Source organism: Pezoporus wallicus, unplaced genomic scaffold, assembly GCF_028554395.1.
Source record: "Pezoporus wallicus isolate ANWC-B61680 ecotype Strahan unplaced genomic scaffold, APGP_CSIRO_Pwel_v1 contig_13954, whole genome shotgun sequence".
NCBI lineage: Eukaryota > Metazoa > Chordata > Aves > Psittaciformes > Psittacidae > Pezoporus > Pezoporus wallicus.
In genome coordinates this window covers 3,490,149-3,515,313 of record NW_026638000.1, presented here as the reverse complement: position 1 = coordinate 3,515,313, position 25,165 = coordinate 3,490,149, and the positions used below count along the sequence as shown (strand labels likewise).

Here is a 25,165-nt window from a genome sequence, read left to right as displayed (position 1 = left end):
CGCGCCTCCGGCGGCAGCGTGAGGGGAGCGGGACATGGAGGAGGTCTGCGGGGCCGCGGCCGCCGCGCCCCTAAGGGGAGACGTGGAGGAGCCCAAGCAGGTACCGGCGGTGACAGTGAGGGTGGGGGGGACCTCCTCGTGCTTCTCCGCAGTGCCCCACAGCCGCGGGTGTACGGGGGTCCTGCGGCTGAGGGGCAGCGTTACCCTCGGGCCGCCCCGGAGCTGCCCCGTGTTGCTGCGCCCTCCGCCTCAGCCCGGACCGTGTGGGGCTTCAGGCGGCAAACACAGCCCACAGTAACGTTTTAGGTTGCCTCATAGGTGTGGATCCACCTTCCAGTTTGGTGAGTAAGGGAATGCTGTTGTAGGGCTGGAGTGAAGTAGGGAGTGTGCTAATTATGATTAAGCTTTAATTGTAAGCGGTGTTTCTGTTGTTATGTTTAAGTGCAGGGTGCTGCGTTGTATTTACATAAACAGTGTCCTGTGGATCTGTTTTTCCCTTAACATGCGTCAGTTCAAAGCTCTCAACACAAGTGTGGCAGCTGCGTGTTTTGTAAAGAAATATGCAGTCATAAGGTGTATTTATTTATAGTGCTTCCCTGTGAGGGTGCTGAGGCGCTGGCACAGGGTGCCCAGAGAAGCTGTGGCTGCCCCATCCCTGGCAGTGTTCAAGGCCAGGTTGGACACAGGGGCTTGGAGCAAGCTGCTCTAGTGGAAGGTGTCCCTGCCCGTGGCAGGGGTTGGAGCTGGATGAGCTTTAAGGTCCTTTCCAACCCAAACCAGGCTGGGATTCTGTGATTATTAAAGCAGAAACGTGTAGCTTTAGTGTTGGTGTTAGTGAACACTTATTTTCGCAAGCTTTTGCAGCATTAGTAGGAATTCTATTTTAGTTTCAGACTTTCTGAGTAATTTTGCATTCCGTGGGAGCTGCCTCGAATGACATTTTAGCCTTACAAAGTGGAGCGCATGCTTGACGCAAGTGTTGGAATTCGTGTAACTGAAATGTTCAGAAGTATAGGAAGGAGAAAGCTATAAGTGAATGCAAGACTGGGCTTTGCTCCCTAAGTTAAAAATAGCTTATAGAGCAAGTCTGGAAGTTTTAATTAGGGTAGATTTAGATTAGACATTAGAAAGAAATTCTTCCCTCTGAGGGTGCTGAGGCACTGGCACAGGGTGCCCAGGGAAGCTGTGGCTGCCCCATCCCTGGCAGTGTTCAAGGCCAGGTTGGACACAGGGGCTTGGAGCAATCCACTCTAGTGGAAGGTGTCCCTGCCCATGGCAGAGTGTTGGAACTGGATGAGTTTTAAGGTCCCTTCCAACCTAAACCATTCCATCATTCCATGAAGTAATGGACTGATTTCTCTTTGGATACTAGGGGTCGGTGTTGTTCCTTGGAGGCAATGAAGTGAAAAGCAGTGCTGTGGTGAAGTACTCGTCTGCCCCACCACAAGCAGCATTTGCCCGTCTTCAGGAGAAGACAGACCTGAAACTTCCACCTGCCAACTGGTTGCGTGAAAGTGCTAAGCTGGGACCAGCAGGTACTACCATTCTTGGCAACAACAAGAAGAGTAAACCCTTTTCAAGGTAAATAACAGTAGGCTTTGTTTTTTCCAGGCTTTTAAGAATAATTCTAGTAGTGAACTTGGACCCTCTGTAATTGAAAGTAGAAAGTGCAGACTTTGCCATAGCAACTTGGTCTTCTTAGCCATTCTCTCTCTCTGCTTTTGCATCCTTAGTTCTTGCCTGTGTGCTATTGTCTTGTCTCCTTTATAAATGATTAATGATGCTGGTAATGTTGTTGATGATTATTCTTTTCAAGTGCATGTTGACACCTTGCCTGAGACAGTCAAGCTGACTTCATGTTCTTCCCTGGTTGGCTGTTGCCAGTTGGCCAAAATCAAACTAGACTGGTTCAGCCAGCTCTTCTGCTTCTGATAACAGGTGAAAATTGAAGATCTTGAAGGTTACAGAGCAAATTTATAGCCCTTCTGGATCTTTAGAAACCAGACCTGGCTAACAAATGGCAAAAGAAATTTCAGAGTCATGTCAGGAGTGAACACAGAAGGTGAAATAAGGGGCAGAAGCAAAAAGCAGCATTACCTTTCAGTATGGATGTTTGTTCAACAGTTGGATGAATGGAATTCAGAGTATTTAGAAACAGGAGGCTTAAATCCTGTGCTGAACAAGCAGATTCATGCCAAGTCAACTAGTTAGTGAAATTTAACAGTTTGTGTTTAAATCCTCATCATCTGTTTTAGGACATGTACATTTTTGAGCAGAGCAGTATGTTTCTCGGGGCTTTATGATTTTTTCCCCTTTATTTTAGATACTATGTTTGTTTGTCAAACAGAGGCTGATAGTTTAACCTGTCTCTGTCTCCAGTGTCAATATTACAAAGCTAATAGCGGAAGTACAACTTCAGACACTTGCACATCATGTATTTGTTTGGGTTATAGTAATACCTGGTTTAATTGTAAAGAATAATCTGTACATTTAAATAATCCAACTTCAATAACTTGTAATTTAGAGAGGCTTTAATAAGGGTGAAGATACAAAGATGTGTCTGTTACAACACGTAGGCCAGTTAGAAAACAGAAATTAGGGATAAAATTAAATGACGGCAGCTAAAATTAAGCTATTTATGGTGTTTAATGCCTTAAAGAGAAGCTCTTTGAAAAAAAAAAACTGTTCTTGTTTTTAGTGGTAAAAAAATTAAAACTTAATTTCTCTAATTTCTCATAACTGTCTTAACACTTCAGTAGCTGTTTTTTTTCATTTCACAAAACTTAAGCTACCTATTTGTGTGTCTTGAAACTGGATTTAAGCAATTTGAAAGAGAGCTTTGAAAAACATGTGGAATGTAAAACTGAAATTGTTTTGCTGATTAACTTTAGATGTTATTACACCTAGTAATGTTATATACACTTTTTTTATATAAAGAAAAAACTTTTAGATATCTAGTAAGCTTAAAAACATGCAGTTGTCTATTTAATGTTACATTTGTCTTAACTTGTAATATTTTCCAAATAGCTTTGGGATGGCCTATGACTTCATTGACTCAGTTGGAAATGATGTGGATGTTGTGTCTGATTCAGAGGTAGGTGTAACTTAAGTGCTATCGTTCAAACTCTTGTTGTACAAACCTTATTTTAAGACACTGCCGTGGCTTCTGTCATCTTTGTGTCTTTTGAGGAGAAGTAAAAGATCCCCTAATGGGTCACTGAATTTCTGCTCTGTGATTTAAGGGAGTTGTGATCACTGAATAAGGCATGCAGAGATAAAAACATCTTTCCTATGGATTTCTGTAATTAATGTTCAGCTAAAATATGTGGTTGAGTGAATGCAATACATCAGTCTTGCAATGTAGTTGACTTGTGTGTTTGAAATAACTTTTTTTCCATGTAAATCATTGCTCTCAGGATGATTTATTTTTCTCTTTATCCTTATCTAGAAGAGAGCCCCCTTCAGTCTTGTTTCCTCTGATTTTTGCCAGCTCTTTTGGTGCTGGTTATATCTGTAGAATTCAGATGAGGCTATTCAGAAGAGGAAACATACACACCCAGTTAGTGTCTTAGTATTGATGTTGGCAGATTTTTATTCAGGCTTAGATTCCTCTAGGTATCTGACAAAGTGTTGATATTCCTGTGGTGATGATAAAGCTTTTAAAATCCAAACCATCCGCTTGCATTTTTCTGTCACTTTTGATGATACCTGCTTGTGATGATCTGAAGAGAGATCAAATTTAAACCACGTATGTGGTTTATACTGACTGCTTGGTCTCTTTATTGCTGTCATTCATGTTCTCTGAGTTCAAGAAATGCAACTTCTTGTGGAATGGCTTTAAAGTCACTGACACTGTAAGGTTTTATTTGCCTCTCCATGCCTCTTCAGTACTAGTAGTATATTCTTTGCTTATAGTTTTCTAAGAATTGTCTTGCAATGCAGTATAGTTCTACTGATTGTCTCTGTTCTCATTTCTCCTGCAAGAACATTAAAAAGCTTCTGAAGATTCCATACAGCAAGTCACACGTGAGCATGGCAGTACATCGCATCGGGCGGACGCTGCTCTTGGATGAGCTGGATATCCAGGAACTCTTCATGAGATCATCTCAAGTGAGCTATGTGTTTTTGAAGTATGGTCAAAATGAATTATTCCAAGAATAGTGTAGCCACCAAGAAAGCACATATGTGTAAAAATGCCTAAGAATTGTAGGCAAATACAAAAGGTGCTTTGTTTGCAGCACTCGGTTTACCCATGAACTGCATCTGATGGTATTGTAGGTCTTAGTTCTTCCCTATGAGGGTGCTGAGGTGCTGGCACAGGGTGCCCAGAGAAGCTGTGGCTGCCCCATCCCTGGCAGTGTTCAAGGCCAGGTTGGACAGGGCTTGGAGCAACCTGCTCTAGTGGAAGGTGTCCCTGCCCATGGCAGGGGGTTGGAAATGAATGATCTGTAAGGTCTTTTCCAAATGTCATGGTTTAAGCCTTGCTGGTAACTCAGAACCTTGCAGCCACTCGCTCAGTCCCCCTCCTTTCCTTCCTCCCCCTGCTCCTCGAGGGATAGGAAGAAGTGAAAGAATGTAACCCCCATGGGTTGACATAAGAGCAGTCCAGTATCTGAGGTATAACACAAAACCACTACTGCTACCACCAATAATAATAATAACAAGAGAAATAACAAGGGACCACCAACCGATACCCAGCCTGACCCTAGCAGTGAGCTTGATCTTCCAGGTAACTGCCCCCAGTTTATATAGTGGGCATGACGTGCTGTGGTATGGAATACCTCTTTGGTTAGTTTGGGTCAGGTGTCCTGTCTCTACTTCCTCCTGGCTTCCCCTCCTCCCTGGAAGAGCATGGGTGGGAGTAAACATTACTGAGCAGCAACTAAAAACATCGGTGTTACCAGCGCTGATCCCAGGCTGAAAGTCAAAAAACACTGCACCAGCTACTAAGACTGAGAAAAATGACTGCTACTGCTGAACCCAGGACACCAAACCACTCTGTGATTCTATGATTGAAATTCCACTTTCCTGTAATAACATAGTACAGCAATACTGAAGTATTATTAAGTATTTGTTACTCTGCAGTCTCTTACTATGAGTCTGACTTTCTAATGAAATCAACTTTTCAGTAAGAACTTTTCCAGAAAACGCATTTTAATTCATGACCAGTTCAAGACTTTCAGCTGTGGATTTATTTTCTGGGGCTTCTTTTATTGTTTTGAATAACTATTCATAAATTAATAAGGCACTTGGTTTACTCTGCAGATGCTTCTTGGTATTAATTTCGTATTTATGATCTTGCCTAGACAGGGGACTGGACATGGCTGAAAGAGTTTTATCAAAGGCTGATTGATCAGAAGTGGCAACGAAAAAAGAAGAGTAAAGAACACTGGTACCAGAAGGCTATACTCTCTAAATTTTTGTATTACAGGTAACCTCATGTCTACATAAATCTCTAATTCTGCACAACTTACTTTTGTCTGGTTTCTTGTCTTGAAGGAGGTGTTAAAAGTCTGCTATGGTCTGTCTTATTTACTGATTTATCCTTACTCAGAGAAAACTGAGAGATGAGATCAGGAAATAATGTGTAAATGTTTTAACAGAAATTGAAGTATTTTAAAGTAAAATTAAGGAATAACCAGCATGACTTACCTGGATATTTCAGTATTTCTGCATTTGAGGAAGAACAACTTAAAATATACAAGGTGGTGGCACGTGCTGTAATTTTATGAGAGTTTAAGCAATGAACGACTTGTCAACACAGCAATCTTTTAATGTATTGATAAAATCGTACTTTAAGAGCAGTGCATCAAATAGAACAATTCTAAAGTGGATCTGTTTGTATGTCATCAACTAAACTTCTTAATGGTGCTTTGTCAGCATTAATGGTGATGGAGCTGCACAGCCTGTTCCTTCCACTTCGAAGCAGCACCAGGAGGGTCCTGTTTCAGGTGAGAGTGATGAAGCAGGAGAGGCCTCCTGGCCAGCTCCTTTTGAAATGCCTTCTTCGTTATCTGAAGATCCAGGTGCCTCTAACCAGGTTAGTGTGTAAAATGTTTTAAATGGCACCTTAGTTTTTGTAGAGACATCTGTAGTGAAAGGTTTATCTAAGCTGCTGCTGCAGTAGTCTTTGCAGAAAGAAATGAACTAAGGCATTAGAAGAAGTTGGCAGTAGGTGCAGTTTAGCTTATGCCAGGGTTTCAGAGCTCTAAATTTCAGAAGTTAATTTTTTGTCACTATAATGCTAAAGACATTAATCTGTGCAGTCTTGAGAAAGAAAACATTTGGAGCAGTCATCGATGGCTTTACCTGCAAGAAGAGAAATCTGGGGTAATGGTTGGACTTGATGATCTTGAAGCTCTTTTCCAACCTAGTTGATTCTGTGATATTCAGAAGGTGTATATAGCCTAAAGTTTTGGCCTTTCTTTTTAAACCTGCCATTAAAATGAATCTGTTGTGGCCCTGAGTTGATGAGGTGAAGAGGAAGATGGAAGATCTATGAAAATGTTTGCAAAACAGTTAAGCAGTAATTACAGATATTTGCTAGGAGATTACAGAAGTGGAAAGTTCATAGTAATTATGCAACAAACTAGTATTAGGCCCTAATCCAGGGTTTCCGCCTGTGGCTAAGCTTATTTATGAAAACTCTTTAATTCCTGTGTTGTTTGAGTAATATAAAACAGGAGTTGATTATGTGTTTGAGAGGTTGGCAAATCTGATGCATTCAGTCTATGCTAATTTAATAATGATGCTATAGCTGTGCTTAGACAGTCTTATCAACTGGTATGCCAAATGACTTGGTCAGCTAATTTACAAAGGCTCTAACCTACGTTATCCATAAAATTGAGCTAAAATGGTAACTGCATGTGTTTGTGGTGAAATACTCTAAAGTGGGGAAATATTTCAGTGCTCTAAAGCTTTTAGAAAAAGGGTTGCTTCTCTTTTCCACTTCCTTGGTGAGCTGTTGCTTAATACAGCAGACTGTAATAAGTAAGCTCTTGTGCATTTGTACAGCCTCATTTTCTTTAGTTTATAAATAAGGCACCAAAGTCTAGTGTGAGGTGTCCCTGCACATGGTAGGAAGTTTGGAACTAGATGACCTTAAGGTCCTTTCCAACCCAAGCCATTCTAGGATTCTGTAAGGCAGAGGCTTTACTTCTGGAGCCTGATAATCTGGTGCTGACCCTAGGGTTATAAAGAGTTTCTATAAAAACTTTATCTTCTCAGAAGCTTTAGAAAGAAATCATAAAGTACGAAAGATTGGGACTGGCTATAGAAAAGAAGTGTTCTAGTCACTGACCAGAGGCTTTTTGTTGTTTAATATGGATTTATTTAAAGATGCTAGAGGTAAAGGCTTTTCCCTGATATGCTTCTGTTGTTCAGATTATTTTTAATGGCCTAACTTTATCTCAGCAGCAGAATCACTCCTTATCCTTGTGCTTTTCACAGGGAAGTGTGCCTCTTGAACCCTCATATATAGTGGGGCATGTGGCCTCAGCCCCCAAAGAACAAAACCTGACTACTTTGTTCAATGACGGGGAAAACAGTCAGGTATGCTATCTGTGAAATTTGAGCTCCAACACTGAACCCCCAATTTAATCAAACCTTTTACAATCTGGTCTAGATTGGAACCAAGAGAAAAACTAAGTCCCCTGTAGAAGTAGCTTTTGTGGCATCTGCAATCTCTCTTTTCAGTTAATGTGAACGCGTAGCGTAGTGCATTATGTGCTGTCTTGTCTTTGCTGCTTTTCCTTCTTGCTTTCTCGTAATTCCACAGAATGTCCTAGAAAACAGGTTTTATACTATAGGGATTTACAGACCGATTTTTTTTTTCTCCTAATGAAGGGCCTCAAAAATGACTTTGTCCGTAATATCTTGTGGACCTTTGAAGACATCCACATGTTAGTAGGATCAAATATGCCTATATTTGGAGGTGGGAGATACCCTGCCGTGAGCTTGCGTCTCAGGTGAGGTTTGAACTTAATGAAATCAATGTGCCGGGCTTGTCAGACTTCATGATTTGCTTCCTGTTTCTCTCTCTGCATTTTGTGTGATTGACTCTTATTCTTTACATGCAATTTAAAGAATAAAATTCATGCTTTAGACTTAAAGGATGATATACAGGACAACAGTACCAGTGCTGTGGGATTTTTTAAACCTAATAAAGATACTAGATTTTTACAGGTTTTTCCCTTCATTTTCTCCCTGTGGAATTTGAATTCCAGCACTGCCTTTCCTAGAATGTTTCCTCTGCGGCCATTTTGCTAAATATCTCTCTATATATATTATGTTTATATATTTTATAACTATATACTGTATCTATCCACAAATAGATGTGTACACTAGTAAAAAAGAGCAAGCTGCTACACAAACTTTACATTTCCATTTTATTATATATATGTGTATATATACGTATTTATGTGTGTAATATATATACATATTTATATATGTGTGTGTAATATATATAAATATATATAATTATCTCCAGCAAGTCCCAGCACTAGAGGTTGAAATGTTCTGCTGTTTTTTGCACCTCTGTATTTTTTTATTTGAACACACTGGTGGTTTGCGGTCTTTCCTGATTTCAGTGTGAGTATTGAGTGTTAAAACACTTCTGCAGATCTACACATCAGTTTCATTCTACTGCTATTTTTATGAGAGGGTAATAATACTTCTCCTACAGGGGTTCTGAACTTCAGTAACTGCCAGTTGGGTATAAGTACTTTAAACTTGTGACTGTAGTAGTTCTAAATTCTGACTTACTGTTCACTTTATGTTGATCACTTGATTATTAATCTTTCTGTTCCTGCCTACGCCTAGGCAAAGAATGAGCCAAAACTTAAAACTCATTTGATGCATTTGTCATCATTTTAAGACACGTGGAGGAATTAACACCTTGCTTGGAGGGCACTGTGGCAAGTTTGGGGGAAGGGCTGTGCTAGAATTAGTTGCAGTTAATAGTGCTCTTCCTTTAGAACTTAAGTACTTACTATCTAAATAATAGTGTGATATCTGAAGATTGTTAAAGTTTTGGTATAAATGTAGGCAAAAACTCAGATTGCTGAGGGAATGTGAGTGTATTCCACTGGAGACATCAGTACATCTGCTTTGTTTGCTATAACTCATTGTTACAACAATTTACAAATACTTGTTTTAGTATCCATCCACTCTCAGATGACTGAAATCTAAATCCCATTAGTAAACATCCCTAATATTTTCTGAAGAGTAAATAAAGACTTAAATAACACCACCAATATTTGATTTTAGGGATAACAACAAGCCAATAAATGTGCTAACAGGAATTGACTATTGGTTGGACAACTTAATATGCAATGTACCAGAGCTTGTGATGTGCTTTCATGTAAATGGAATTGTTCAGGTAAGTCTGGCGCTTTGCATTATGTCTAGGTTAATCCATTCTTCAGTTCCTAGAATTGATCCAATTGTAACACATCTCTTTCTAATCTTACTGTTTTGACAAAAAGATTACAGCAAAATCCCTTATTGGAGAATGAGGAGCATCTATGCTTCAGTGTCCGCTTACAATGACAAACTGTCAGCTTACAGTGACGGAATACTGTTGTTATTTTTATTCCTTCCTTCCATGCATGCAAGATTCCCTCTTCTGTATGGGCAAAGACAAAAATAAGAAATACAGCAGTAGAAATACATCAGTTTCTTGCATCTTAAAATCTGTAGTATTAATTTGCCATGATAGATGCATGGGTTCTAAACATTTTTTTTACTGTTTTATAGCAGACCACACATACCAGCAGAGACATCTGGAGTAGGACATCTTACAAGGGTGTGTAGGGACAGGACAAAAGGGAATGGTTTACAGCTGAAAGAGGGTAGATTGAGATGAGCTCTTAGGCAGAAGCTCTTCCCTGTGAGGGTGCTGAGGCTCTGGCACAGGGTGCCCAGAGAAGCTGTGGCTGCCCCATCCCTGGCAGTGTTCAAGGCCAGGTTGGACACAGGGGCTTGGAGCAAACTGCTCTAGTGGGAGGTGTCCCTGCCTGTGACAGGGGATTGGGTCTGGATGAGCTTTAAGATCCCTTCCAATGCAAACCAGTATCATTCCATGATACTCTGTAGCATATCCTCATAGCATGTATTTGCTTACTAAGCTGACTAGGTTTCATTGAAGTAACAGTTAGATGTTGCACCTTCAGCACTTTTTTTTTTATCCTTCTGTTCTCCATTTACCGTGCTTGTCACAGAAGTGAATCCTCTTTAAAGTTTTTATTGTCTAGTGTAATCAAGATGTGCTTGCTTTTGGAGTAAATCATAGAAATTAATTTATTATGACGCTGTCATAATAGAGCCTTTGTTTCTTTTAGCAATTGGCAGACACTGATCTATCGATTTTGGGGGAGTACGTATCAGAAAACCTTTCTAATCTTGAATTTTAACATGTATTTCTTGCAGAAATATGAAATGATCAAGACTGAAGATATTCCCAATCTGGAAAACTCTAATTTTTCTACCAAAGTGATAAAAGATATTGCTCAAAATATCTTATCTTTCCTGAAATCAAATTGCACCAAAGAAGGCCACACATATTGGTTGTTTAAAGGTAAGTAGATTTAGATAATTTTGGAAAGATTTGTATTAATGTCATGTTGATTAATGGATGATTTTGCCTTTCAGCAAGTGGGAGTGATATAGTAAAGCTGTATGATTTAACCACACTCTGTGAAGAGACGGAAGACAAATACCAAAACCCTTTTACAATGCCAGTGGCAATTCTTCTATACAAGTGAGTTGTTATTTTCTTGTTATAATACTTGCTTCTTGGAGAAATTATATTAAGAACACAGACCAAAAATGAAATGAAAATCTGTTGCATCTAAACCTCAGTCTCGCTAAGTCAAAACAGATTTTCCCCTCTTCACCATTTTTCCCATGTAAATGACACTCTTACTGAGTGAGTCTTGGAGACCCATCATCAAGTTTGGGAGACCTACCTTTGCAGTAGTATCTTCTTCAGCTTTTTTCCTTCTAACTCAAATTATCCAGGGATTTACTGTTTTGTTCAACTTTAAGGGTTGCTTGCAATATGATGTTGAAGAAAAACCAGAACAAGAAACACTATGGCACTATCAGAACATTGCTCCTTAATTGTCTGAAGCTTCTGGACAACGGCAGACATCCTCAAGTAAGAATTATGTGGTCTCTCTCTTGTAGCTTTGTGTAAATGTAATAGAAATGCTGTCACCTGATAATATTTTGTGTGGTGCTTTCCCCTCCCTTTGCAAGGGACAGAATTCAGATTTATTTATAGACCTAGAAATTCTTTTATGCTTAAAGAAGCCCCTATAGACTATAACTTTCAATTGCTAGCCTTCACTGACCCTCACTGCTGCATGAGTCTTCTTTTCTGCTCTAAAAAGGAACTTGTCATTACATTTGCTCTTTTGCTGTCATTCTCAAAGTGCCCTTTTGTGTTTGGAAGCTGTACAGACACTGAAGCAGATCTTAGCTAGCTAGCGTTAATTGTGAATATAAGAACACTTTTACTCTGGAGGTGGTTGAAAGTTGTGACAGGTCAATGAGAGAGGTTATAGAGTCTCCATCCTTTGAGATACTCATAACCCAATTGGATGTGGTCCTGAGCAACCTGCTTTGAGCAAGGGGTTGGGCTGGACAGTCTCCAGGAGACTATTCTATGGTAGGTGAAAGAGTTGGAAATACAGCCTCAAACTCTTGATCTCCTCATGGGACTATTGTATCAGTCATGGGTACCTTAAGATGCTCTGCACTTTCAGCAGCAATAAGAAGAGTAATGAAAAGGAGATGAAGCTGTGTTGACCTCCTTTGTTCCAGATACTTGATTCTGGTCCTTTCCTAAGAAAAAAAGGAATCCAGGTGCTCTGAAAGACAAGTAGTATGTTAAATTTTAGTGAGGTAAAGGTGTGGATATCTTAAGCATTACTGCTGCTGGATGTGTTAGCTTCCTTTTTAGCTGCAGAAGGTAATGGAGTGTGCTGCTTTCTCATTGGGATTTTCAGAGTCTATTCCTTGTCTTAAATTGAGAGTTTTATAAGGAGTATCAATGTGTTAACTCAAAACGTAAACTTGGCTACTGCAGGAGGCTTGGAAGTTGAGTGGGCTTGAGTTGCTTTATGCAGGCTATGGTGCACTAACGTGGTAACTTAACCATGTTTGCTATTTATAGGCAGCACATCCTACCTTTCAAAAAGAAATACCTGAAATCTAATGCAAAGTATAACTCAACTTATTGTCTGCTCTAGATTTAAGCTGGCTTCAACTGAAAACTGGAGCCAAAAATATGTTTAAAATGGTTTACAAGAGGAGACATGGCATGTATTAACTACACTAGAAGCTCTTGAAATTTTTTGCTTGCATAAGATTTTTTTCCTCATTTGCATCTTTGTGACCTACAAGGTCTTTTTTTATCTTGTGTCAGATTTTACTTGTCTTGCCTGAATTAGGACACAAGTGGAGAAGCAAAAGCTCCTCTGAAGGCAGCTGTGGTTTGAGAGAATCTGTAGAACACAAAAGATGCAAATAAACAAGAAGTGTTTTAGGGTGGTGCTAAAAAAAGAAAATGGGATTATCAAGAGCTGCTCTTACATATTTATTCCTCTGTTAAGGAGAAAACCCGAAGCTGTCATGGACCAATGTGGTCTGTGCTCCAGATTTAACCTTTATGCCCTATACTTGCAGAACAAGAGATGAAGACCTTGTAAGGTGTATAGTTGACAACATCCTGTCTGCAGATACTTGTTTCTTAAATAACTTTAAAAATTCAGTATTCAAACATATGGTTGTACAATGTGTGTGTGTATGGGCTGTATGTACAGGTTATCCAACACCAGTTTGCTTGCGCTCTTTACTCCTTATTCTAAGACTGTTTATGTTGCCTCTCAAAAGCAAACAGTAATTTGAATGCAACTCACTGATTTTATTTTTCTCTTCTTTATAAAGATTATTGCTTCAGCCAACTACATGTTGTCAGAGCTTTTTCAGTTGGATGAACCTAAAAAAGAAGACAGTACAGACTTCCCTATCAGTGGAAATTCTGATGAAAGTTACAGCGAGGAAGAGGAAGAAATGCCAGACAGTGATGAAAATGGTTCTTACAGTAACAGCTCTGATCCACCAGATGACAATAAAGCGGTGGCTATAATCAAATCTGTTGGAGAGTTATCAGTACCAGAGAAGTACAAGTCTGTTCATCGAATACGTGTAAGTGAAGCTCTGGGGTTTTTAAGAGTGTTCTTGAAAGATCCAGTTCGTGCAGCAAAGTTTGTCACTGAAATTGGGTTTGCCTTCAGGTTAACTGGGACATGAGACAGTAGGGAAAGAAACTTTCTTTCATGGGCTGCTCATAAATTTGAGGTCTTTGAATTTTACAGTAAGGCAGGTTCAGTTTTCTTTCTTCTTTTCCTTCTACTTTACCCCAGTAGAAAACAAAAGCACCTACCTCTCCCCCAGAAAAAGCCCAAGGTATTGAGTTGTTCAGAGGTGATGCAAGTGCAACTTTGATGTATAGGCTGAAGAAATTATTTCTGCATGGTATTGATGTGCTTATTTTCCTGGGTTTGCATTGCAGACCACGTGTGGATACTTCCATAATTACTGTTATGGAATAGAATCATCTGTTCTCCTCTCTGCATTGTTTTTGGGATTGACAGGAGAGACCAAATAGAGGTGAACAGATTGTGAGTTGCTCACTGAGATAAGGGAAAGAAACACTGTGACTTCTTTTAGTGTGGAGTTCTCATGTTCCATTAACACATTCTCTTAATGCCAGCTCTCGTTTGCATCTTCTAGCCAGTAATTTTAGTATCTCATGAATTGAACACATATTCTTTTCCTTCACTGCTGACCCTCAATGAAGCCGAGCTGTGCTTTTCCTGTGTGCCATGGCACTGAAGAGCGCTGCAGGCTGGTGCTCAACTATGTTCTGGAGGTGAGTTTGCTGTTGACTTTCTCATGCCATTTCACCAAGTACCCAATTCTTGAATGCTGTATTTCCTAAATACAGCTTTCATATAATCCCAGACTGGTTTGGGTTGGAAGGGACCTTAAAGCTCACCAACCACGGCACGGGCAGGGACCCCTTCCACTAGAGCAGCTTGCTCCAAGCCCCTGTGTCCAGCCTGGCCTTGAACACTGCCAGGGATGGGGCAGCCACAGCTTCTCTGGGCACCCTGTGCCAGCGCCTCAGCACCCTCACAGGGGAGAGCTTGTGCCCAAGAGCTCATCTTGCTCTCCCTTCTGGCAGGTTAAAGGTTAAAGCCATTCTCCTTGTCCTGTCCCTACAGGCCCTTGTTCAAAGCCCCTCTCCAGCTTTCCTGCAGCCCCTTTAGGCACTGGAGCTGCTCTCAGGTCTCTCCTTCAGGAGCCTTCTCCAGGCTGACCCAGCCCAGCTCTCTCAGCCTGGCTCCAGAGCAGAGCTGCTCCAACCCTTGCAGCATCTCTGTGGCCTCCTCTGGACGTGCTCCAGCAGCTCCACATCCCTCTTGTGTTGGTGGCCTGTCAAGTTCACCTCTCAAAGTGAATTAAATTCCTACTTCTTTTTGCAGGGCTTGAAGTCTGTTGACAGCAGTGTTAAGAAAGAGAGTGACCTTCCTGCAGCTGACCCCAGCACTCCAATCCCCTTGAAATATGAGGATGAATCCACCAGTGGTGGTCCCGAGTGTCTGGAAAAACAGATGGCATTATTTTTAGACAAAAGTAAGTTGTATTGTGGTACAACTAAGACCTTTCCAGTGCCAATGCCGACTGCTGCTACTTTTTGATTGTCAAAGGAATGTACTTTTCAAGTCACTAATGACATAATTGCCTGAGCAAAAGTAGTATACCACAAACTCGATGACACTCTGTTCTCTTTTAAATATGAAGAAAGGAGTTTATTTGGGATATTTTGCATATCATAGCATCTACTATTAGTAAACACAATTTTACTGGACCCTATTGAGATGTGGTTTGCAAATGATTTCCATAAGGTCCTAGTATTTTGGGGTTTGGTATGTAGAGCACTGCAAGTTGAGTGGGCTGTTTTTACAGGTTTTGCGGTTTTTTTTTGGGGGGTATGGTTTGTGACTTGGAAGTTTTGTGGCAGAGCTCACTTCTGGCAGGTTTTTCTCTTCTGTGATGCTTGCTGCTGAATTGCATATAAAGTATTAATTAGGATTTTGTCTTCTTTCTTTGCCTCCATAATTGTGGAAGGAAACAGCAGATAAAAGATGCTTTTGTTTGCTTAAGTACTCAGACTCCAGAAGTCTCAGACTAAAGTCTGTTTTATTTTTCTCTGGAGTCCCATACAGAGGTATAAGAAAGGACTCTTCTTACAACAGCAGAGCCCTCTGCAGAGTGAGAAGCCCTGTAAGCACAACCTTGAAAGACATTGGTCTTGCATGTTTTTACAATACGTTATTCTCTCTCCCTTTTAAAATTCTCTAAATAATGAGTAAATTCAGGTTTGAGCTATTATTTTAAGTGTTCTCATGTCTTTCTTCCAATTTTCTGATTGTCTCTGGGATGTCAGTGACCTGGAGGTGTTTGTGTGCATTTAGTTTTTATCAGCTAGGTGACCACAGAATTTAACTCCTCCATCAGGTTACATTGTGTTCAGCTTGCACAGATTCTGCACAGTGCTGTTAACATAGCTGTTAGACTAATTTTTACCAAGGCCTACAGAATAATTTCACCTCAGCTCAGCAGGAACAATGTGCTGATTCCAGCTTTCCTGCAGCCAGGCTCTGTCTTCTCCCTCCACAATGTGGAACTGATGACACACTGCAGCTGCTTGCCAGCTGGCAAGGAGAATGTTCACATGTTAACTTCTGTTTAGAAACAAGTGTTTCCTGGGGGATGTGGCAGAGAAATATTGCACAGAGCTTAAAAAAAATAACAATTATTTGATATATGGATCAATGTTGGAGCTTTTCCCCAAAGTAGCAACTTGTTTAGCTCATAAGGATTGAATTCAACACAGTAAAAAACAGTTCTGACATAAGGAAGAAACTTTTGTTCCTCCCATGGGTGGGTTTTTCTGTGGTGCAGATTATGGAATTCCTGTGCTACATGTTTATATTGACATAGAAAGGGTAAATGGTCCTAATTCAATTTCTAGCTTAAAGATAACTTCTTCTGAATAGTAAATGGATACAGTGTATGTGTGTGCTGTGGCATTAACTGCATGAGTTGTTGCTATATTAGATTTGTCTTTATCTTAGTGTAAATATATGGTTCTAGAAGTTAATAAAGATAGTGGGCTTGCAAGTCAGGCCTTGTAGGTCCACCTGTAAGCAAGACACTTCTGGGTGCAGATATTGTCAGAACACATTCTGTCCTTTGGGACACCTAAAGTCAGTGGCCATTCTGGATCCATGACCACTGCAGCATCACAGAGTCCCAGACTGGTTTGTGTTGGAAGGGACCTTTTAAAGCTCATCCAGTTCCAACCCCCTGTCCTGGGTAGGGACACCTTCCACTAGAGCAGCTTGCTCCAAGCCCCTGTGTCCAACCTGGCCTTGAACACTGCCAGGGATGGGGCAGCCACAGCTTCTCTGGGCACCCTGTGCCAGCGCCTCAGCACCCTCCCAGGGAAGAGCTTGTGCCTAAGAGCTCATCTCGATCTCCCCTCTGGCAGTCAGATAAGGAACCTTCATAATCTTATGCTGAGGATGTCTTGAAATGAGTGTGAAAGAAACACTTTTGCCTTGTAGGAAGGACCAGGTTATCCAGCTCCTTCTGTGCTGGAGGCTAAACCCACACACAGAGGTCTTCTCACTTTGAGACTGTTCATACAGAAATAGAGCATGTATTGTAAGGATTTGGTGGAGACCAAGACGTATGGCTATTTTGTTCTTTTCTACTGCCATCTAACAGAATAGTCTTGGCCATTGCACCCATGTTTTAAAAGCTATTAAAGTGTGAGAGGTTCTTTAAAATCAGGGTTCTTGACCTGGTATGCAGAAAACTGACTAACACAGAATTGTAGACATACATAGTCAAATTATTTATATCATGTCTGCACAGAGATGGGTGCTGGATAGTAACTCCACAAAGCCAGTATACACCCTCAGTCTGCCAGCCATCCACTTTTATACATTCCAAATAGTGAGAATCAGTGTTTCTCATATATATAACGGCCTGTATCTATGATCACTGGCTCTTGCATAGTGAAATGAATTTATACTATGTCTTTTAAACAGAGATGAGAGAATGTATGTTCTGTGTGCAAGGTCTCTGTAGAACAGAATAGTTAGGGTTGGAAGGGACCTTGAGATCATCCAGTTCCAACCCCCCTGCCGTGGACAGGGACACCTCACACTAAACCGTGGCACCCAAGGCTCTGTCCAGGGCCAGGGGTGTGATTTTTAGTATTAAAAGGAACCAAGTTCCTTTAGCAACACAGTTATCTTCTGTTTGCTGAGCTTTTCAAATTACTTCTGCCTTCCTAATCTTTGTGAAGTTGGTTGTTACTCTGCTCCTGCAGATTGTTCTTTTTTCAGTTTTTTACCTCTTCTCAAGGTCTGTGAGTTTATAAGGAAACATTGTGGTTTTTTTTCCCCTTGCTACATTGAATTCCAAACTCAAGATTTTGAAGCTTTCACACACATAGTCCTTTATAAAATCTTTACTTCTTTGCTGGATAACAACTGCACTGTGTTTCAAAAGCTGTTTAAGGTATGAGAGTTCCAAGTGTTGGGTCCATTTTGCAGATGAAGAATGTAGTGGCAGACAGGTTGGCATAACTACTTGTGCAGACCTGTAATAAGGCAGTTTACATTCTGTCTGTACAGTGATGAAGTTGTGCCCAGCCTCTGACATATGTTATAGAGATGAGATTTACTGATGAGGCTCTGTTCACATTACAGTGGGCTCGTTTCAGAAGGGGAAGCATTCCAGTCAGTCAGGGATGATTCCTGGATCATGGCAATACAAAATGAAACTTCAGCTCATTCTGAAGTCCTCAAAGGCTTATTATGTCCTATCTGATGCTGCCATGATTCTACAGAAGTATGGGAGAGCCTTAAGATACATCAAGCTGGCATTGCAGTGCCATGGTAAGTGCCTAGAATATACTTCTCACCTCTACCATTGTCCATGTATACCTTTCATGACAGCAACTACTTCTCTTGTGCATGATTTATCCTAGTGACGTGCAGCAACAAGTCTGACAGCTATGTTTTTAAGTATACTGAGTGTCTAGTTTGTTACTCAAGAGGGAAGCCTGTAGTAAGAAGAACCTGATAGAAAGGTGCTCCCCTTTTGATAGATTGGGAAACTCAAAGTGCAGGTTAGAAGCTTCAAAGAACTTGATGTTAGGAGACTGAGTCCTGGTGCCAAGACCAAGATGGTGTTCTGTGGTCTAAGTGCTATCACTGCAAGCTATCTGCTTGCAGTGATTTCCAGTTTGTCCCTGGAAATGCATGATGCTTCCTATTTCATCTAAATGTATTCTTGACTCTCAGAAATAACCAGACTTGTTCATCAGCTGGGTTAGATAAATGAAGTACAGCTTCAAGTATTACAAAAGAGAATGAGTAAAATCAGGCTGTTTAGAGTATTACTGCTATAATGAGAATAATTGGCAAATGCCAGTAGCTTAGTACCGTAGTGCTGCTATTTTGCTTCCATGTTTGTAGGGCTTGGAGTGGGTGGAGGCTTACAAAGCAAAACCACTTGATCTTAATACAAAGCATCAACATGCTTACTAATAACTCAAAACATTCTTCAGCTTTCAGTGGGTCAAAGATTTGGGAATTGAGTTTGATCTTTACCTTTTGGAAATTTCAGGCTGTATCTTATTTAACCTGTAGAAAGTCAGTTTTCCTTTAGTCAAATCCGAGATGAGCATTTGGAATTACCAGATTTACTGCTCATCTTGGACAACAGAGTTGCTCTTTTGAGACTTATCAACTTGTATAGAGCAACAATGACTTTAAAATAGGTTAGTTCTTCTAGGAAGAGCACGTGTTGCCTGCACACAGAGAATAATGGTGACAGGTACCATGAAAACTAATTACATTGTCAGTCTGTGTCAAACCTTTTGATGTTTAATCCTTTTTCTTTCCCTCATTCATGGGGTTTCTTTTCCAATAGATACGTATTGTTGCCTCTGTGCCAGCATGCTTCCTGAAGTGTTGGTGTTTCTTTGCCAGTGCTTAACCCTTTGTGGAGATATCCAACTAATGCTTGCTCAGAATGCAAACAACAGAGCAGCATATCTGGAAGAATATAATTACCAGACGAAAGAAGATCAGGAAATACTACACAGTCTTCATAGAGAATCCAGGTGCCAAGGTATGATGCTGATACAAGAACTGCCTTAATATGACAGCCAGAAGTAATGTCATTGTGCTTCCTCAAAGCCATGCGCTAGTAATGTTGCTGGAGGAGGGTTTATTATGCTTCAGTTGTGTTTACTTCAGAGAGAGCTTATCATGCCTGTCATATATAAGGAGGTTGCCAAGATACATGGCATGCCTGAAGCTGTAAAATAGCTCCAGACAGTAATTGTTCAGGTACTGAGTAGATGTTCTGACATGGATTTTATACCTGGTCCTCTTTTCAGCACTTCAGACTATCACAGGTTTCAGTTTGTTTGGAAATACTGTTTGACATGCAGGTTTGCATTTTGTTTTCTAGTGTTTGCCTGGGCTACAGACTTGTCCACAGACTTGGAATGCCAGCTCTCTGTCAGCTGTAAATGCTACGAAGCTGCTAATGAAATTTTACTCTTCAGCAATTTAAAAAACCAAAACCCAGAGCAGCATGTACAGGTACTAAAGAGGATGGGTAACATCAGGAATGAGATTGGAGTGTTTTACATGAACCAGGCTGCTGCAGTGCAGACTGAGAGAGTGGGCAAGTATTCATTGTATTCATTGTTCCCCTTCTTATTTCACAGAGCTACAACAGTGATCGTGTTCACTAATACTGCAAGAAATCCTGAGTATTTCTGATTATAAAGACAACATTTAAATGACTTTGTACAGTAAATACTTCTCTATAATTGATGTTATGCAACTTTAAGTATTTGTCTGCAGTAGGTTACTGTGCCTTGTACATTGTACTTAATTGAGCCTAGACTGAATAAGGGAATCTATAGCTTTGGAGAAATTCCTTTGAAGTGTATAAAATGCCCTCAGAAAACATGATGGAGACTTAAGACAACTCAGTTATAAAAGGGAGGGTGTGATGCATTCTTGATGTGTTTGGCTTAGTCCAGCAGGAGCAAGCATAAGCTTGATTTAAACATAAGAATAGCTTCAATAAAGCTATACTATGAACTTTTTGGTAAAGAAATCCTTGGAAACCTTTGCTTCCTGGTTTATTTTTGGTGGTTTTGTCTTGAGGAAATAGAGGTTACCTAAGCTTCTTTTACGGTAAGATGTTTGGGGTTTTGCTTTTGGAAGCAAAGCCAACAGTGTCTACAAGTAAGAGTTATGTAAACCAGAACAAATGAGATGCTGGTGGTTCAATGTAAACAGCTCCAGTCTCTGTGGTGTTTGGACACCACAGAATCAACTAGGTTGGAAAAAGGCCTTTAAGGACCATGGAGTCCAACCATTATCCCAGGACTGCCAAGACCACCATCTGATTGCTGTCACCTTTGTTCAATTAATATTTGAAGGATTTGGGTTTGACTTCCAATTTTGTCATTTTTCATCATAGAATCTCAGGCTGGTTTGTGTTGGAAGGGACCTTAAAGCTCATCCAGCTCCAAGCCCCCTGCCATGGGTAGGGACACTTTCCATTAGATCAGGTTGTTCCAAGCCCCAGTCAGCATGGCATGTTGGATGCATGTCCATGGATCATCTCCATGTTTTTGCAGGACCGCTCTTTAGCTGAACTCAAAGCTCAAATACTGAATTTCACTTGTCTGTAAAAGTCACTTTTTAGTTGTTTCATACTGTAAGCTCATAGAAGTAACTATACATTGAATATTACTTTTGGGGGGGTGAAATCTGGTTTAATCTGTTCATTTCCCTTGGTTTTTGTGTGTTGTGTTACCATAATTCTGTTGAAAGCACAGTAAATGTAGTAGTGCACTTGAGGTATTGAGATTTTCATGTATTTGAGTCATTTTTTAAGAGTACTTTCCAGAATCATTTACCACCCTTAAATTCTAAAAGGCCATTTGTAAGAGAAAGAACATGATGCTGTGCTTGCTCACTATCTTTGAAGAACTTGCATGGGATCATAAACCTTGTGTCTTAACCCTAGTGAGTAAAACCGTATCGACGACAGAGCAGCAGCTCTGGAAGAAAAGCTTCTCTTGCTTTGAAGAAGGAATCCAGAACTTCGAGTCGATCGATGACGCGACCAACGCTGCTCTTCTGCTCTGCAACACGGGAAGGCTGATGCGGATTTGTGCTCAGGCCCACTGTGCAGCTGAAGGGGACTTCAAAAGAGAATTTTCTCCAGAAGAGGCTCTTTATTATAACAAGGTAACATCAGACTAATTTTAGAATGGCTCATTAATATGCCTTTTACTGTAGAATATTTGTAAGTATCTGTAAGTCTTGATGTGATAACATGGGATCATCCCTGCAAGTGCTCAAGGTCAGTTTGGATTGGGCTTGGAGCAGCCTGGGCTAGTGGGAGGTGTCCTTGCCCATGGCAGGGGCTTGAAACTAGATGATCTCTAAGGTGCCTTCCAGCATAAACCATTCTAGGGATACCTCTGCAGCTTTCATATTTTCCTAATCCTTGCTGCAATGGCTTCAGTATTGTTGTCAAGGTTTGATTCCATTGCTCTGGTATATAAAGCACTGTGACATTCAGATCTTGTTATTGGACAGACTGCAATACTTCACATAAGGGAGATAAAAATTAGGTCAGGATTTAAACTATGACCAAAATGAGTGTAAATAAAATACTGAAGGAGGCTCAGAGAGATATTTTGGCATGCTTCCTTGAGAATGAGTGAAGGGAAATTAATTTCTAGTTGCTATAAATACAGGCAGTAACTATGTACGTATACTACTTTGTCATCTGTAGGCTATTGACTACTACCTGAAGGCATTAAGATCATTGGGTAAGAGAGATGTGCATCCAGCTGTCTGGGATTCTGTGAACTGGGAGCTGTCTACTACGTATTTCACTATGGCCACTCTGCAGCAGGATTATGCTCCATTATCTAGAAAGGCTCAGGAACAGGTAATAAAGTGTTTGTGACTACATAAGCTATTGTCTTCCTGGAAAACTGAACCATGAGCAAAATTGGTACTGGGACAAATTCTAAACCTTCATTAGATTGAAAAACTTCTGTGAAGTATTTCTTGCAAACCATAAAATGTTTAATCACTTGTGGTTTATAAAGTTTTGCTTAATGAAACAGAAGCAGAACAAACAGATTTAAGCCTTGTACATGCTGCTGTTCTAGTTTCAAAATGCCCACGCTACATCTTTTTGTTTCATTTTGTAGATAGAAAAAGAAGTTAGTGAAGCCATGATGAAGTCCTTGAAATACTGTGACATTGATACAGTGTCTGCACGACAACCTCTCTGCCAGTATCGGGCTGCAACCATCCACCACAGGCTTGCTTCAATGTACCACAGTTGCTTGAGAAACCAGGTATTGGCACAAACTGGTTGGGTTCCAGATGTAGTGTGTTCAGTGTGCATATGGAGATTGATACCCAACCTGGCCTTGAACACTGCCAGGGATGGGGCAGCCACAGCTTCTCTGGACACCTTGTGCCAGTGCTTCAGCACCTTCACAGGGAAGAATTTGTGCCTAAGAGCTCATCTCAGTCTCCCCTCTGGCAGGTTAAAGCCATTCCCCTTGTCCTGTCCGTACAGGCACTTGTCCAAAGCCCCTCTCCACATTTCTTGTAGCCCCTTTAGGCACTGGAGCTACTCTAAGGTCTCTCTTTAGGGAGCCTTCTCTTCTCCAGGCTGAACCAGCCCAGCTCTCTCAGCCTTAAAAATGTTACTTTTGAAAGTGTAGTCTGTCCTTTATAGAGTGTTCTGAGCTTTGGGGTCCTCTCTATTATAAGTAGTTCTGTGCTCACATAACAGAAACCATTGATAAATATGTTCCTTGGTTTGGTTTTGTGTCCAAGCCTCTCTTCTGACACTTCACACAGTCTTCTACTTCGCATATAATTTAATAAAGCCTTAGTGTAGACTTACATGTTGCTTTCTGATTCCCACCCCCCTATATTATTCTTTATAGTTAACTTAGTTACAGTTTATGTGAATTTGTTAGCAGTAGCTATGAAATTATAATAGTTTCAGAGGTGGCAGGATGGTGATTTTTGGAGAAGTGCAGACATTTAGATGAATCGTTATGGAATGAGGTGGGAAATGATTGTTGGCACCTCATCTACCAACTTACACAGGTTTATTTCTAATGGCTACCTTATGAACATACAAACTGTCTGGGATTTACGATGTCCCCTCATTTGCAGGTTGGTGATGAACATCTGAGAAAGCAACACCGTGTCCTGGCTGATCTCCATTACAGCAAAGCAGTACGACTCTTCCAGCTCCTGAAGGATGCGCCCTGTGAGTTACTTCGTGTTCAGCTGGAAAGAGTGGCATTTGCAGAATTCCAGATGGCGAGTAAGTCTAGCTCTGGCTTTACTACAACAGCTTTCCAAACTACCATTCTTTATTTAATTGCATTTGTACGTAACTTTGTACATGAGAGCAGGAGTAACCTCCTCCTCAGAATAGCATTTTCTTCAAGAGAAAAGAGGCAGTTTTATCTTAGTGGTTTTCAGTTGACTAAGACATTACTTACTTGAAATCTTTGGATGGAATTAAAATTGGCATCTCTAACATAAGCCATTTGTGTCCTTCCTTTTTACTTCTTTTTTAGGTCAGAACAGCAGTGCTGGGAAATTAAAGACTCTGTTTGGGGCACTTGATATAATGGCAAAAACAAAGGGTGCATTCCAGCTTATCAAAAAGGAGCTTGTGGCAGAAAGTGAACAGGTAAATGGAGGTTGAGTGGGGTGACTCCCTGCTCGTTGTATCTCCGATGTTCATGTCAGAATGGTCATTTAGCAATTAAGATGTTGCTTGGTTACTTTTCAGTAGAGCTGGTTGCTTGAATAGTGTGGACAGGGTTCACACCTATTGCAGTTCTCTTCTAGCCTTTATGTGGAAGTAGATAAAGTTAATCAAGAACATGATCTGGAGATGGATTAAAACAGAATCCCAGACTGGTTTGTGTTGGAAGGAATCTTAAAGCTCATCCAGTTCCAACCCCCTGCCATGGGCAGGGACCCCTTCCACTAGAGCGGCTTGCTCCAAGCCCCTGTGTCCAACCTGGCCTTGAGCACTGCCAGGGATGGGGCAGCCACAGCTTCTCTGGGCACCCTGTGCCAGTGCCTCAGCACCCTCACAGGGAAGAGCTTCTGCCTAAGAGCTCATCTCAGTCTCCCCTCTGGCAGGTTAAAACCCCTTTTCCTGTCACTGATTCCTGTTAAACATGCATGTATATGGATCTAGACTGTCTGAACAGGGTTCTGTGCCGCTCTGGGTTATCCCTTAAAGATCCCCTATCCCTTAAGAACTTGAATTGTGTACAATATAAATGGGAATGCTCTCTGTATAGTATATTTAATATCAAAAGGTGGAAGGCTATCTGTAGCTAGTGTGATTGGGTTTTTGATGCCTAAACAAATCATTACTCGCAGTATATGCTGATGTATGTCATCCCTTGCTGGCAGTTTGAGCAGTAGATGGAGTCATCAAGTCCATATTTGCCTGATGCTTTTGTAACTAAATACTCCAATGTGTATATACAACACAGGCAGTCGGTGTAAGTTGTGCACAGTGTGGATATAAGTGTAACTACCCCATAAAGAGGGTGCCACAGAAACTGATGTTGGTGCCATTCCAGTAAAGAATCAACTAACGTGCTGGTGGGGCTGTCTCGCTTTAGCTGAACTGGGTTTAAATGGCGAGTTCAGTGACATGGTTTTTGCTTTCTCTCTTATAGGCAAGTGAAGGTAAAAGTGCTGCTGAGAACATGTCACCTACTGATTCCTCCACCAGCCTTAACAAAGAAGAAGTGTTGAAACTGCTCAGTATTTTTGAATCCAGAATGTCATTCCTTCTCCTCCAGTCCATTAAGTTGTTAACTTCAACCAAAAAAAAGATTGGGTAAGTTGAACCATGATATGCATGTGTAGATGTGATTCCCATCCATAAATCCATA

At 40.7% G+C, this 25,165-nt stretch overlaps 1 protein-coding gene across 2 annotated transcripts in view; it reads left to right on the top strand.

Annotated features, from left to right (window-relative positions):
* Window positions 1-6: 6 nt before the first annotated feature.
* Window positions 7-25,165, top strand: part of EDRF1 (erythroid differentiation regulatory factor 1) — a 28,064-nt gene continuing 2,905 nt past the window's right edge. The window contains exons 1-24 of one of the 2 annotated variants that reach the window (XM_057408692.1): window positions 7-100; window positions 1,373-1,581; window positions 3,028-3,094; window positions 3,985-4,110; window positions 5,307-5,431; window positions 5,881-6,040; window positions 7,450-7,551; window positions 7,846-7,967; window positions 9,268-9,379; window positions 10,429-10,576; window positions 10,651-10,759; window positions 11,047-11,158; window positions 12,952-13,212; window positions 13,868-13,939; window positions 14,556-14,706; window positions 17,859-18,047; window positions 19,087-19,287; window positions 19,633-19,855; window positions 21,218-21,437; window positions 21,991-22,149; window positions 22,418-22,567; window positions 23,406-23,559; window positions 23,819-23,934; window positions 24,947-25,110. In XM_057408692.1, the coding sequence (XP_057264675.1) occupies window positions 35-100; window positions 1,373-1,581; window positions 3,028-3,094; window positions 3,985-4,110; window positions 5,307-5,431; window positions 5,881-6,040; window positions 7,450-7,551; window positions 7,846-7,967; window positions 9,268-9,379; window positions 10,429-10,576; window positions 10,651-10,759; window positions 11,047-11,158; window positions 12,952-13,212; window positions 13,868-13,939; window positions 14,556-14,706; window positions 17,859-18,047; window positions 19,087-19,287; window positions 19,633-19,855; window positions 21,218-21,437; window positions 21,991-22,149; window positions 22,418-22,567; window positions 23,406-23,559; window positions 23,819-23,934; window positions 24,947-25,110 (3,518 nt within the window). In that variant the 5' untranslated portion in view covers window positions 7-34. The remainder of the gene's footprint in view (window positions 101-1,372; window positions 1,582-3,027; window positions 3,095-3,984; window positions 4,111-5,306; window positions 5,432-5,880; window positions 6,041-7,449; window positions 7,552-7,845; window positions 7,968-9,267; window positions 9,380-10,428; window positions 10,577-10,650; window positions 10,760-11,046; window positions 11,159-12,951; window positions 13,213-13,867; window positions 13,940-14,555; window positions 14,707-17,858; window positions 18,048-19,086; window positions 19,288-19,632; window positions 19,856-21,217; window positions 21,438-21,990; window positions 22,150-22,417; window positions 22,568-23,405; window positions 23,560-23,818; window positions 23,935-24,946; window positions 25,111-25,165) is intronic. The other variant, XM_057408693.1, reaches the window with a different exon arrangement.